This window comes from Cricetulus griseus, chromosome 2 (assembly GCF_003668045.3).
Source record: "Cricetulus griseus strain 17A/GY chromosome 2, alternate assembly CriGri-PICRH-1.0, whole genome shotgun sequence".
NCBI lineage: Eukaryota > Metazoa > Chordata > Mammalia > Rodentia > Cricetidae > Cricetulus > Cricetulus griseus.
Window position 1 is genome coordinate 331,967,856 of NC_048595.1, and position 14,977 is coordinate 331,982,832.

General features: G+C 41.1%; 1 protein-coding gene across 4 annotated transcripts in view; it reads left to right on the forward strand.

Moving 5' to 3' along the window:
* Arl15 (ADP ribosylation factor like GTPase 15) overlaps window positions 1–13,293 on the forward strand; it is a 369,445-nt gene extending 356,152 nt beyond the window's left edge. For all 4 annotated transcript variants that reach the window (XM_027401436.2, XM_027401437.2, XM_027401438.2 and 1 more), the window contains one exon: window positions 10,593–13,293. In XM_027401436.2, the coding sequence (XP_027257237.2) occupies window positions 10,593–10,745 (153 nt within the window). In that variant the 3' untranslated portion in view covers window positions 10,746–13,293. The remainder of the gene's footprint in view (window positions 1–10,592) is intronic.
* Window positions 13,294–14,977: the final 1,684 nt, after the last annotated feature.

The following is a 14,977-nucleotide window of genomic DNA, read 5'->3' on the forward strand; positions in this document are numbered from 1 at the left end:
AATAATCAATTCATTGAGAATATCAACAAAATTGACCAAACTTTATCCAACTAAATAAAAACAGAAGATGTAAATCAACAAAATGAGGTTTAAGAATAGAGTCATTATCAACTGACCTAAAAGAAATAAATGCAATTACTGGGGCATAGCATGAAAACTGCTTATGGCCCAGATCAGATGTATGTATTATACCCTGTGAATTAGATAGTGCAGATTTGATGTAGATTGAATGTATATATACTCTGAGTTAGATACCCCAGATTTGATGTAGATTGAATGTATATATTCTGGGCGTTAGATACCTGAGATTTGATGTAGATTGAGTGTATATACTCTTGTGAGTTAGATACCCCATATTAGATATGCACATTGAAAGGATAATGAACGACTGAAGTTAATAGAAAATGGAAAATCTGAATAGACCTTAACAAGTGAAGGCATTGCATTAGTTGACCCACAAGAAAATATCAAGGCCAAAAATGTATGAAGTGTTTTTAAAATGAACAATCCTTCTCAAGGAATACTTTCCAACTGATTGTGTGAGGTCAGGGTTACTATGATCTTAGAGTCAGACAAAAATATTATATAGAAAATAAACTACAAGCCAGTATCTCCTGTGACTATATAGGAATCCTCAACTAAGAGTTGGCAAGAGAGCTCATCTGGTAAAGAAATTTGCCACCAAGACTGGCACTGAGTTGCATCCCTAGGTCCTACATGGTAGAGAGAACCAGCTCCCACAAGTTGTGCTCTGACCTCTGCAGGGGTATCGTGGCAATCAGGTACTCACACATTCATATACACATTATTTAAATAAATAAGAATTTCCAATACTAGCAAATGAACCCAGCAACATATAAAAAAGGATGTTTGTGTAACCAAGTTTGATTTTATGTCAGGAATGCTAGGATGCTCCAATATACAGAAATCAACAATATCCTCAAAAAAGATGTAGAAATATTTGGTCACATAGAGTGAGCATAGACCCTCAGAAATTCTACTCAGAGAGGGGGAAAAGGGGGGAAATAAATCCATTTACACAAAAATTTGAACATGTTTCATATCAACATCATTCACAGTATCCAAAAATTGGAACTAACCCAAATGTCTGCAAGCCAAGGAAAAGATAAATAAAGTGAGAGCTATCCATATACTGGAATATAATTCAGCCATAATAAGGAGAACAGAGTTAATACATGCTACAATGTGTGGATGAACGGTGAAAACACAGAAAGAAGCCAGTCAAAAGGGGCCAAATGCATGGTTTTTGTGTGTATGAAATGTTCAGAACATACAAAGCTTTAGTAGAAAAATAAAATTAGAAGCTCACAAGTACTGGCTGAAGAAGGAGCAGAGACATGACTGCTAATAAGGAGTCTCTTTTCTAGGTGGAATATTCTAGAACTAGATGGTGATGAAAGGTTCATGGCTCTGTGATGGGGGGGGCGGAGCCTGGATTGTACTCTTTAAATGGGTGAAATTATCAAATTATATATCAATAATACCTGTATTACTGAAAACAAAATACCTGTAAAGCCAAATGTAAAGTTCTTTGCTAAAGAACTAACTGTAGATTCAGCCAAGCAATGAAGGAAGTAGAATCCCCAGAGAAGGGGGCTGGAGAGATGGCTCAGTGGTTAAGAGCACTGAATGGTCTTTCAGAGGACCTAGGTTCAATTCCCAGCACCCACATGGCAGCTCACAACTGTTATTAACTCCAGTTCTAGGAGACCCCCATACCCTCACACAGACATACATACAGGCAAAATACCTATGCACATGAAATAAAAATAATTTTTAAAAAATCTTCAAAGAAGGTATCCACTTACAGAATTTAGAATATTCCAGAATTTTAGAGCCACTGAATAATTTGACAAAAAACAACTTTAAGACTTCTCAGCTACTTAGGGATATTTTGGTTGCTACACATTCTGGATATTTTAAAAAAATATTAAATTGACAAGTGGAATTATAAAATGTTATAATAGTTAAATCCTAAGTGAGCCTGAAGAACCTTATAGGCACCCTGAACTTAAAAAGCTTATAAATATAATATTAAATTTTAAGTTGGCCACCAAATCTTCAGAAAAAAATCTAGACAGTATATATTTAGTAAATTATATATTCATTTTAAAACTGCAAAGTAGCAGTAGCTACTTTCTGTGTAGTAAGAGCCATCCTTAAAGGACAACAAAATTTTCAAGGTGAGACTGTATGCCTGTTAGGGCATATTATAAGGGGACTTGGTAGAAAATTTCCCTGTGCCCTGGCTAGTTCTTGTGGCCCTTAGGAACTCTACATGAAGACCAACCAGGCTGAACATGAAAGGAAATTAAAGTATGGCTTTGCTTAGAGACCCCCAACCTGCCAACTAGACTCCATTTCCTACATCTGACATCATAACTGGAGCCTTGGCCAGGTTGGGAAAAGCAAATTGTCCCATCTCCGTGAAGTGCGAGTCCAAGTGAGGAAGAAATGGTCAGGCAGAATGAGGCCCAACTATCCCAGAAGCTGACTGCCCAGGCCACACACTCCTATGCTTGCCTGTTGGAAAGAACACAAAGCAAAATGTTCTAAGCCCAGAGCTTGGATAGTGAACATTCCAGGCTGTGTGACATGCTGTCTGTCTCTGTGGCAATTACCCAAATTTGCAGTTGTAGCATAAAAGCAGCCATAGATAATATTTAAGGGACTGAGCATGCCCTCTTCCAATAAAACTTTATTTATAAGTAATTCATGGTGCCTGGGTGTGGTAGTGGTGATCCACAAAGGCCACTGTGACTGAGGTACCCCCTAATTTTAAATGGTTTTTCTATACCTCTAAAATCTCCTCTTGAAGTTATAGGACTTCAGCCATGTTCTAAAAGATGATTGGAGTTGGGGCAGATGTGGTGATGCACACTTTTAATCCTAGCACTGGGCAGGCAGAGGCAAGTGGATCTCTGCAAGTTTGAGACCAGCCTGAATTCCAGGCCAGCCAGAGCTGCACAATGAGACCCTGTCTCAAAAGGGGTGCTGGGTTGGCATTTATAGGTTGATCCTTTCCAGTTGTGGGTAGAAGAACCTTGGTCTGGAAGCAGGAGTTTCAGCAAAGGCCTGCAGGCTGGACTCCCTAGAGGTCTGATACTGGAAGGAGAGTGGAACAGTTGTAGATACAAGAATACTAAGTCTCTTCCATTTGTCCCTGAAGACCAGAAGCATCCTGCTTATCTTTGCCTCTTCAATGGTGATCTCATAAGCAGGTTTTTTGTTTTTGTTTTTTGTTTTTATGACAGGAGAATAAGATGAGCCCCTCAGACAAAACAGAAACAGAAAATAGAGGTAGCTTGTGCCATACTTCTAGATTAGAAAATCGAGCAAATCTAAGGATGTATAGCTGCTCCTAACTTCAACCACCAGAGCAAATGAGATCATTGTGTTTGGCCATTCTGGGACATGCTAAGTTCCACATGGAGTGGAAACTGGGTTTCTGTATAATTACTGTTCTAACGTATAGCATCCTGAACACAGCTGAGGTTACTGGCTTGGGAAGGAGACTTGTAATAAAGACAAGGCTTAGTCACTGGTAATAACCTGAAGTCATTTGTCTGGCTTGTGATCATTCCAAGGTCAGGCAGCTGCACTGAACGTGAGCTCCCGTAAGAAGCTGTATTATGAACACATTCCATGCAGCCCTCTTGAAACCAAGCATCCACCTTCCTGCATGCACTAGCACAGAAACACAGATTCTGAAAACCTCAGTAGTCATTCTCCACTACTCATTGGTACTCGGTAAGAAGTGAGTCCAGTCTGTGCCATATCTTTGGGATGCTGCACATTGATTTTGTATTATCTATTTCTGTCCTCAGTGGTATACTTAGTACTTTTCTAAGGATTTCAAAATCCTGCAAGCAGTACAGGGAAAGGAGGTTAGCTGTGCAGCTCTCTGGACTGACTTTCTTTAAACAAGCTGCCAACAGTGTGTTCTGAAGAATCTGCCACTGTCTACAGACCCCTCCTGAGCCACTGCATGGGCACAGTTCTCTCTGACTTTATTGAAGGTTACCAACTTAAGCCTGCCCCAGCAGCTCTCAAAATCAAGGCAGCAGAGGTAGATGGACTCCCTTTGTAAGCACACAGACTTGGTACTCAGTGGGCAACAGTTTAACGGCTGACTCTAAGAAGGCCCCCCCCCCCAAAAAAAAAAGAAAGAAAAAGAAACTGGTTAGTTGTGTTTGAAGATTTTTGGGATGTAAGAATACTGCAAAGTGTTGATGATTTCATGCATGACTTAAACAGTTTGCTATCCTCATCCTCGGAGCCGCAAACAGAGGACACACATGAGCTGTTGCTAGTCCTGGTGCCAGCAGACCCCAGCATATGACTCAGGAGGAAATTTACAAGTATCACTGAAAAGGCTTTCCCTGTCATTACAGCAGGATTTATCTGCTGAAGAGATGAAAGCAAGGGGCCAGGGTAGAGATGAACAAACTCTGTTCCTTCCTTAACAGTCATGGGAAAGGCCTGACAAAATTGCAGTCAGTGCAGGTCCTCATGATGGCTTAGAAATTGGAAAAAAGAGATTAAAGTCATACATGCCTGCCTAGTTCAGAAACCATTATTGAAGGATGTGAGTTTAGCTCAGTGCTAGAGTACTTGCCTAGAATATGCAAAATCCAGAATCTGTCTCTTATTACCACATTAGAACAAAAAAGACAAACAGCAAAAGAAACTCCTATGGGGAACAATTCATGTATTTAAAATTTATAGGAAAACAATACGGTTTTGATCAAGATTGCTAACTCAGTTGCCTTCCAAGCTAGTTTGTCCTTCTACATACAAAGTCCTACAAGTACTTTTTTTTTGGTTTTGTGGAATTTTGTGGTGTGTGTGTGTGTGTGTGTGTGTGTGTGTGTGTGTGTGTGCTTTAGTGTGTGTGTGTGTGTGTGTGTGTGTTTTCTTTAGACAGGGCCTCGCTATGGAGTCCATAAGTTAGCCTGGATCACTCTATGTAGACCAGCCTGACCTCAGTCTCACAGAGATCACCCGAATCTGCCTCCCAAGTGATAGGATTACAAGTGTGTGCCAGCACACCAGGCACAAGCCGTAGTTCTTTTTCCCAGCCCTTGGCTCTGAAGTCCTCATGCTGTCAACTGTATCAACAGCTAACCTATCCCTGTTGGTTTCCAGAGGCTGACATTATCATCCTGAACAACATCAACAACACTTGATCCTTTTTCCAGAGACAAAGAAGATGCCTTTATTTATGGTCTCTTTAGTGGCCCCTAACTGAGGACTTATCAAATTGGTCCCCACAGTGTGAGAGATAGTCTAAATAACCAACCCCATCACCTTTTATTTGAATCAGCTGTTTCTCTTGCTTTTGGCTGAAGTGTAGTCATGGAGCAGGGATGGGTGAACTACATGTTCCTAACCAGTCTTTTATGATCATTGGAGGCCCAGGACCAGGGCAATGGCCTGCAATACTGTGATTGCAAAAATGCTAAAAAACAGTACTCTAGGCAGGCTGTTGCTGCTTCTGCTTGGGATCCTGTCTTGTACTTTTACAAACTTCTGTTCTTAACCCACCCACCCCCACCCCCTACAGTCACTGCAGATAGCACACTGGCACAGGTGGCTTGTCCTGGCACATCTCCACTGCCTTTGCACAATCATTACAATCTTGCATGACGGATAGTAGGTGCATGAATGAAGTTACGTTATAAATTTTCAAAGTTCCATAGATTGCTTCAGACCCCACTATTACCTGCTGTCACAGTCATCTAGACTTAAGAAGAGCCACTTATAGTGGTGTTTCTCAAAGGAAGTGTGTGTGATGCCTCTAGATGGAGGGGGTATAGGAGAAGCAAATACTTAGCTTTCATCAGTGGCCCCAGGCAGGTATGAAAGGTACCACAGGGGTTGGGTAGGCAGTTCTCAACAGGCCAGGTCCACCCAGGTGATGTGTTAGGCATCAGAGGCGGGCTATAACATCTGTAGCTTTAGCAATTACTAACTGGTACATGTAGCATTTAATTCTGTAGGTGAGAGATGACATAGTATAATGTGTGGCTGGGTCCCATATAGTTCGCTGTTACTCCCAACTCTTTCTTTAATGTGTTACCACACATTCATGTGGGTCAGAGCCCTCTTAATAAATATCCAAGCTCAGAACCTAAGCCTATTTCACATAAAACACAAAGTCAACCCTGCTCTAGTATCCCACCCTTGGCTTACCAAAGTATATAAAAGAAAACTAGGTCGCCCGTGGGCACACACTGCTTACATAGCTTACTAGCAAAAGCAGGAAGCAGTTTATCACTATAAATAAAAGGAAGTTTTCAGGTGTTAACGAAAGGCCAATGATTAGAGTTAGGAACTATATATGCCTTCTAAAAGTTTACTCACAGAAATAGAAAGTAAAATTTTAAAGGAAGTGAGGGTAAGTAACCCAGAGAACCATTGTCACGGTTGCCTCTGTGACCCCGTAACCAGAGAAGGACTGTCTTAGAGTTTCACTACCTAAAGAGAGATAAAGGCCATGCCCAGGCCTGGGAAAGGGATTCCTGTGATGTGTGACATCTTGAGGGTTTAGCAGCTGCTACAACCATTAGCAACAACAGAACCACCATGTCTTCTTTATAAAAAGACTGTGCACTGGATCCAATGTGTGAATGATGGCATTTCATCATGCAAATCACTCACTGAGCATGATGGGAGCAGGGCTCCGATGACACAGCTAAAATCACTTGGCTACTTTTGGTGGCTTTGTTTTTTCTATCTCTAGGGTGGACACATGCATGGCTACTGACCAATGGCCATTCTGTGACTGTCCTGAAAATAGCTAAATGACTACAGGTTGCCAGGCAGCTGCATTCTGATGTCATTCCCCTAAATGCCATCTCCTTCTTCTAGCACTTTCCAGCTAACCATGGCATGTACGCAGCAATAAAGTGTTTCAAAAGACCTAGGATCCTATTTAGAACTTGTCTCTTCATGAAAAAAACAGTCTTGAACAAAGCTACTCACACCAGAAGCACTTTTTCACATTTGAAAGGGAACATGGACTCAAACACATCATTCATGTTGGTCAAACTTAAACACTACCCTTTAAAATGATCATCTGTAAACATAAAAACACTCTGAAAGAAAGTCAACATGAATGTAATTTTTATTGTAATAATGCTGGAGAAGTAAACCCTGATGTCAGGTTACAAAAACAAGACAAACTCAGAAATGAGAAAGGATGAGAGCAGTCAGCCTTCGCTTCGCCCTGCTTGTTGCTTCGCGGTAGTCATGTTTAGAAGCACTAGATGGATAGTGAAAGCTGTGTTCTGGCAGCAGAGAAACTGACGGTATTCAGCATCTGGGGATTGCAATCCTGTTTTAAAATTGATATTATAATTGTGTGGAATCCTTCGAATACCCAGCTGGGTGACTGTGGCAGGGTTAGATACCCAATTAGGTTACTAAAATCTCAAGTTACTTGGCCATATTTGTCAGCTTAACACTGCCAGTTCCTCTGCCTGCTGACCATCCTGCTGCCTTTGCAGCTCCCATTTCCTTGTTTAGGATTCGATGAGACCTACCTTTAGACATTTATTCTCTTCCAAGTGTTTACATGAGAAGCACACTAGAACTCACTAAATTCTATGTCTGTCAGTAATGCAAAATATGACTAGCTACTTGGCAATCATTAATTAAACCCAATGTTTTCAAATTAGTTTGAATTCTGCTGTTAGGATTATTCTGTGTATTGTTTTGTTTTGTTTTTTGCTTTGTTTTTCTTTTTGAGACAGGGTCTCATATGTAGTCCTGGCTGGCCTGGAACTCACTATGGAGAACAGTCTGGCCTCAAATCAGATTTGCCTGCCTCAGATTTATGAGTGCTGGGATTGAAGGTGTCTACCACCATGCCCGGTTGATTCTGTGCAATTTTTAAATGAACTGCTAAGAAGAAATCTTTCTAATGAGATAGATACATTTGCCTACTTACTGGTTTTATATTACTGAATTCTTCATGACCAGTGCTTTTTCCTATTATCATTATTATTAATTATTATTATTATTATTATTATTTGTTGTTGTTGTTGTTGTTGTTTTTCAAGATAGGGTTTCTCTTTGTAGCTTTGGCTGTCCTAGAACTCACTCTGTAAACCATGATAGCCTCGAACTCAGAGATGTATCTGCCTCTGCCTCTGCCTCTGCCTCTGCCTCTGCCTCTGCCTCTGCCTCTGCCTCTGCCTCCTACTGCTGGGATTAAAGGTGTCCGCCACCACTACCCGGCTCCAATTAGTATTATTTAAAATGCTACCCTTTTGAATTAAGGTTCTAAAATGTCAGTGGCACAGCTTACGTCATGTACCAGAATTTGTATATTACCCATTGATCATCATCTGGTGGGAAGCATTACTGATCAAATACTGGATTGCATTATAAGCATGGCAGGCCCAATTTCTGGAATTGTTGGTAGAATCTAAAATGGGAAAAAGGAGACAAACAGCCTTGGTTTACACCCTTTGGGGAAACCTTTTCCTAGCTGTAGCATTTAACATATTCCCTCCCTGTACCTTCTGCTGCTCTTCACCTTCCTGCTAACCAAGGGCTCTCCCTGTGAGCTCTGTCTGCCCTCTGCCTCTCGAAGTGATGGTTATTACACAAAGGTACTTTAGGTTTTCTTAGAGGTAAACTGTTTTCAGTATTCAATGAAGAAAAAAAGAAACTAGGAGAATGGAATTGAGGTGGGAAGGTTCTTGTTTGGTTTGGTGTTTTGGGGTGTTGTGGGTTTTTTTTGCTTGTTTTTTAATTTTCATATATGACTGCATATATGTTATATGCACATACAAGCTTACATGTGTGTGTGGAACTGGTGACGGGACCAAGTCTGACATTGGCAATCTCTCTCAGCCATTCTCCAGCTTATTTACTGAGGCAGGATTTTGCAGTTGAAGCCAGGACTAACAGATTCAGCTTGACTAGCTAGCCAGCATGCTCTATGGGTCCCCTTTGTTAGTCTTCTGAGGATGCTGAAATTATAAGCTACCCCACCCAACCAGCATTTACATGGATCCTGGGGACCCAAATGCTGGTCCTCACACATTACAGCCAGCACTTTACTGTTTAGCCATCTCCACAGCCCTCACATGTGTATTCTTAAAAAGCAAGTATCTTCTTTAAATAATTTGTGCAGTGATTTGGATGAAAAATTGTCCTGGCCTATTTTCTGAGCCATCTTTTTCTGATCTATGGATGAAATAAATTGTCATTACTCTTCAGAATTCAAATCAAGAGGGACCTTCAATTCTTATAGCTTTTTTTTTTTAAAGAATGAAAAAGGCATTTATTGTCAATCTGAAATATGTATAAGAGGGTGTGTGTGTGTTTAGATAGTATCTCACTATGCATCCCTGACTGGCCTCGAACTCATAGAGATCCTCCTGCCTCTGCCTCCCAAGTGCTGGGATTAAAGACGTGGGATACCATGGTTAGCTGAATAGAGATATTCATGAAATATAAAATCTTAGCATTATTTTCAGCTCTAAATTGTACAGCATTTGGTATTTCTGAGTCAAACATGATACACACCTGAAATTCCAATACTTTGGGGTCAGAGGCAGGAGGATTATCCACAAGTTTGAGGAGTTCTGGAACAGTCAGGGCTACCTACTGAGACCCTGTTTCAAAAAGCAAAAACAAACAAAAGATATCCCCTTGCTGGGGTAAGCTGGTGTGGACAGCGTGGTTTTGCTGGTAACAGTCTGGCCTTTGTGATGGCAGAATGGAACATTCGGGAGTGGCATATGGTTTTCAGAAAATCTTCCTTGGTGATAAGTACAGAGTTTTACTTTGGCCCACTGTATGTGAATGAGTGAGGAGCTGGAAGAACTCTTTATCCCATCCCCTAAGAGCAAAGCTGGTACTTGTGTAAGCCCTAGCTGTGCGAAACTGATTTAGTCAGGGATTCTATCTTTCCCTCCCAGAAAGTCCAGGACTGGGGGGGGGGGAGAGAGAAGAAAACCTGAGAGACTCTATGCATATTTATAAATCTGATAATTTATCTTGACCCATATGGGCAGGCAGCCTTGAGCACTGTACCTTTAGCTCCTGTTCTTTCTTCTAGAAGATCCTTTCCTGGCTCTCATAAAGGATCCGCTAGAAATTCAAGGTAGTGAGAGGATAAGATCGCCAACATTGGTTTCTTTCTGGATTGTCTTGTGTGGTTGATAGGATCCGTACTTTGTCAGGGTAAGACAGCAAATGTTGCATGGCTAACAGTGGCTAGAGCAAGTAGAATCTTTTGGGTGTTCTTTTGTGATTCTCCCTGCCCTGTAGTACATATAATTCTTTCTCAGACTTCATAAGAACTCCTCAGCAGTTGAGTGTAAAGTCAGAATGGTGGCTCATAAGCAGGTCACCCTCGCCCAAAGAAAACACTCCCAGGTCACAACATACAACCCTGTTAAAGCAACAGCTGTGGACAGACTGGAGCGCCTGGACATGACTGTTCATATAAATTTGGCTCAATACCCCCCACTTCATCACTTAGTATCTTATAGGGAAAAAACAGTCCTGATGCAATTACTAACATCTCTCTTTTTTTTTTTTCTCTTTAGATCAAAAAATATTTTGAACTTGAACCACTTGCACGTGGAAAACGCTGGATTCTGCAGCCCTGTTCGCTAGATGACATGAACGCACTGAAAGACAGCTTCTCCCAGCTCATAAACTTGTTAGAAGAAAAAGACCTGGAGGCAGTGAGAATGTGAAATTTGACACAAAAGTTCCCCCAAAGCCTTGAACCCATCATGTTAGTTTCCCATTCTAATTTCATGTTGGTGTCAAGGTTGTCATGGCTTCAGTATGTTTTCCTCTCGCTGTTTCAGACTTTCATCTCTCTGTTAAAATGACTGTTCTGTAAGTCAGGTGAATTATCATCGGCATTAATGTCAAGTACACACTACTGAGGGAGAATTCATTCTCTGTTTACCACTAATTATGTTCACCGCATGTTTCTTCCTTTGTGGGTCTAAGACTCTTCCATACTTTGTGCTAAAATGGATGGAACTCACAGCTCATGGAAATGAAGCCCCTTCTGAAGAGCTCAGAGAGACTCACGGGCATCTTCACTAACTGTCCCCGGGCTTGAGCTTAGAGGATTGTAACTGAGACTCCACATGGTGTGTGTGCTATTTCCATTTCCATGATCTCCTAGGGGGTTGAGTTTTTTACATTTTATTTTATCTTGTCTGTTTTTCATATTTGTGTGTGTGTGTGTGTGTGTGTGTGTGTGTGTGTGTGTGTGTGTGTAATTGACCACCCAAAACTTCACCTGATCATCTTTTCATAAAACTGGCTGGGAAGAGCCTTGAAAGCAGCTGTGTAATGCTGGCTGGATTCTGCCTGCAGCCCTAGGAGGAAGGCATCCTAGCTGAGAGAGTTGGAGCACATTTAGGCAAGTATAGGCACCGCTGAGTCCCATTTGATCAAGTCCTCAAATATTTCTCAATGGAGTCATTAGTCTGCAAAAAGCCAACCTGCAACATAAGCATTTTTCTAAAAAAAAAAAAAAAAAAAATCAGAAATGTGTGAGTGAAATCAAGAAGATGACTTTTCAAATAATAAACCTAACAGCCAAAGTCTAACTCATGTTTAGGATTTAAACTGGTTTGGATATGATAAAGCTCAAAGACGAACCCTGTTTGTTACACTTTAATCAAGTGCTGATGTGGCTTTGGGGAGTCTGCTCGGGGCCTCCATTTAGTAGCTAGAGGCCTATCAGTATTTCTATTGTAAACCTCTATTTTCAGGGGTGTCAGTGTGCCCTTAGAGTATGCTGGGCTACAGCAAATAAATGAGGGCCTAGACTCAGTCTTTGGAAATAATTTTTTCAACTTAATTTAAGTGATAAAATTGCATAGAGCAATGTACAGTTTTAGTAAGATTTAACACCTTTGACCTTTTCTAAATCAGGAATAATCTATGAATATTGAGGTTCATGGATGAAATATTCATTGGCACATCTTGTAAACTTTTGGCCACATATCAAGTGTATACTAAGTGGCCAAATGATAGAAAACTGCTCCCTACACCCAAGCAATAAAAGCATGTCTGTCAGTTTTAGGTGGTGTAGACTAATACCTAGCTGCCACAGACTCAATGCCATATTTATTACAGGGTTACAGAAAACTCTCCAGAGGACAGACTTCAAGGCCCTCACAATGCTCAGATGTAGCACTGGTGATTTCATCGTAAAAGGATTTTAACAAAGCAATCCCACTCTTCTTTAAGCCTTTTAGAAAATATATATATGGCATAGACCAGAGAAGGATCCATGATGACTCATTTGTCTAAAGTATCCCCGAATATTTTTAACACTGTGTGATAATCCACGGACAGCACAAACCTTTAGTTCCGATGACCAGTTACATAATTCCTGTTTTTATTTTGTCTTCTCTTGCTCATCTTCCATGAAAATAAATAAATAAATAAATAAATAAATAAATAAATAAATATAAAAATGATTCTTTTGGAGGGGGCAGGCTTTGCTTTCCCTGCAAGTTCATTAAATGTAGAATATTGTCTTTTTGAAGATACTGTGGCTGAGTGCTCCTTGCCATCTGTTAAATGACTTCCCGTTGTCTGTGTGTGTTCATGTGCGCCAGCAATGGGCTTTCTCCGCAGCCCGGAGACTGTCTCAGCGTCGCAGCCGTCACAATGAAAACATTATCAATCAGTACCCAACAACAGCTGTTTTTGACAAGTTTCTGTCTGACGCCTGATGCTTTACAACTGTCAATAAGGCTCTTTCTTTGTCTAGCAGGTCGGCGTGCGCTGTCTTACTGCTCCTCTTGGCATCCTGTCCCTGTAACCCTAGAATTTGCTGTGTTTGGGAAATCCATGTGGGGGAGGGGAGAGGGGCTGGGAGGGGCTGTGTGTCTTGTTCTTACTTTTGTGTAAGGTGCCACAGGTGTCTTAGTTCGCATATTCAAACATATAGGAAAACAGTCTGTTATGTATTTCTTCAGTTAGCATCTTGTTATATTTATGGAAGTGACCCATTTTTGTACCTTCTTAGCTGAAGCAGTTGCCTTTTTTTATACTGGCAATTAATTTATATAAGACTTTGTATCTACCGTAGTTTACAGTATTGGTTGCTGGGTAACTGCCATATTACCCTGTCTTTCTATTGAGATATAATCTATACTTAAAAGTTGACAGGTTCATGTGGACATTTGCTAGGCAAGAAGAACTTTGCCTGGTCTGTGATTTATATGATTTCCACTATCTTGCAATGAAAATAAATGCTTAGTAGAACTGGTGTTTCCAGCTTGACTCTTTTCAGCCTTAGCATTTGAGAGCCCCAGACTTCTGTTTACTTTGTGTTGCCCGTTTGAGTCTTCAAAATAAGTTCTGCTGCTCTTGAGTCAAAACAAATAATTAATACATGATTCTTTGGAAGCCATTGTGAGAACAAGAAAAAGAAGCCAGGGGTCTTTTCCAGTTGGTTCTACTTGAACATCAGTTTACTTTCCTAGGAGCCATTCCTTCAAGGGAGCCAAGGGGCTGGAGATGTGGTGTGTCATTCTCCAGTCAAAGGATCGTCCCCTATCATCTGTCCTGAAAGCCACTTTCTGCAAGTTGAGTGCAATGAACTATTTCTTCTAATGGCTTTTGATGCCCTTGGAGAATAGGTGGATAGTCTTAACGAATCTAGGAAGCTATGCTGTACATTTATATGTCCATCCTTAAGAATGAGAATGGGAAAGAAATTTGAAAACAGGTAGACAAAACATGAGTGGGACAAAGTGTGTGGGTAGCATTATATGATAAAAGAGGAAACTCCTGCTCTTCTAAGCATAATAGTATCCTGACACATACCACGTAAGCCCAGAGAATTCAAAACAGTTTCTTCTGAGTTTGACACCTACTTCATCATCTCAGACCTACCTAGGCAAGTTCAGACAGAATGCAAGATTTTGAAGTAAATGGGTGATTTTTTTATGTCCAGATTGCAGGAGTGAGTATAGGCTCACTTCAGTGTCTGGAAGGGAGGATAAGTCTTTGTTATGCAGAAAGTTTGTAATACTGGTCCCCAGCCTTCCCTTGCTCTGCAGCCTGGGTGTGGAAGATCTGAGGTTCAGGCTCTGAAGTGTATTACCTACCACATCTTGTAGGGGAATTCCTGGCTCCTAAGGGTGCAGGACTTTTGGTCAGCACTGAGTCAATGTGATTAAATGATTTGCATCTCTGGGCTAAATGTTTCCAACTCAGATGCCTGAAGTGACAGATGAGCCCAGGTTTTGTCACTGCCCTTCCCTGCACTACTTCAGAAGTATGCAAAGCGTCCCAGTAGGACTCAGCCTCAGATGGCAGATTCATTTCCCCTCCCTTTCTTACTTTCTTTGAATTAAAAACCTTACATGAAAAGCTGCCCGCCCCCGCACCCCCTGCTGTTTCATCATACTTGGGGATTGTAACTTCCCACCATGGTTCTTTATGACAACCTCTTCCTAATGTGACTTTCTGTGAAACCAAGGTAGAGTTTCAAAGTCACAGAGAGGAGTCTCTCCAGCATATGTCATGTCTAGCATCCGTGCTTTCCTACAAAATAAGACTTCAACCCCATTTCCTCCATAAGGACGTCATCCGCTCCATCTCTGCTCTATGAGTGCTGATCTAGTTTCAAAAGGCCACCTACAGTGTTCTCAGACTTCCCTCTTTTCCTTTCCTAGGCATTGCCATGGGCCACGGTGAATAATCACTTTACAAGACACTACTGTAGGTCTTGTGGTTTTCAAAGTGAATTTGCTTGCCCCATATACTCTGTTAGCTTGGCATATATACTTTGTGAGGTCACAGATACCTGTGAAAAAAAGAAAGGACCTTTTAGACCGAATGCCTTGTTGGTCTCAGCCAGGTTTCTATCCCAGTCTGGCTTCTGACCCCTCTCTCATTTCCTGATACTCTAGACCATCATGGCCACAACCATTGAATGGTA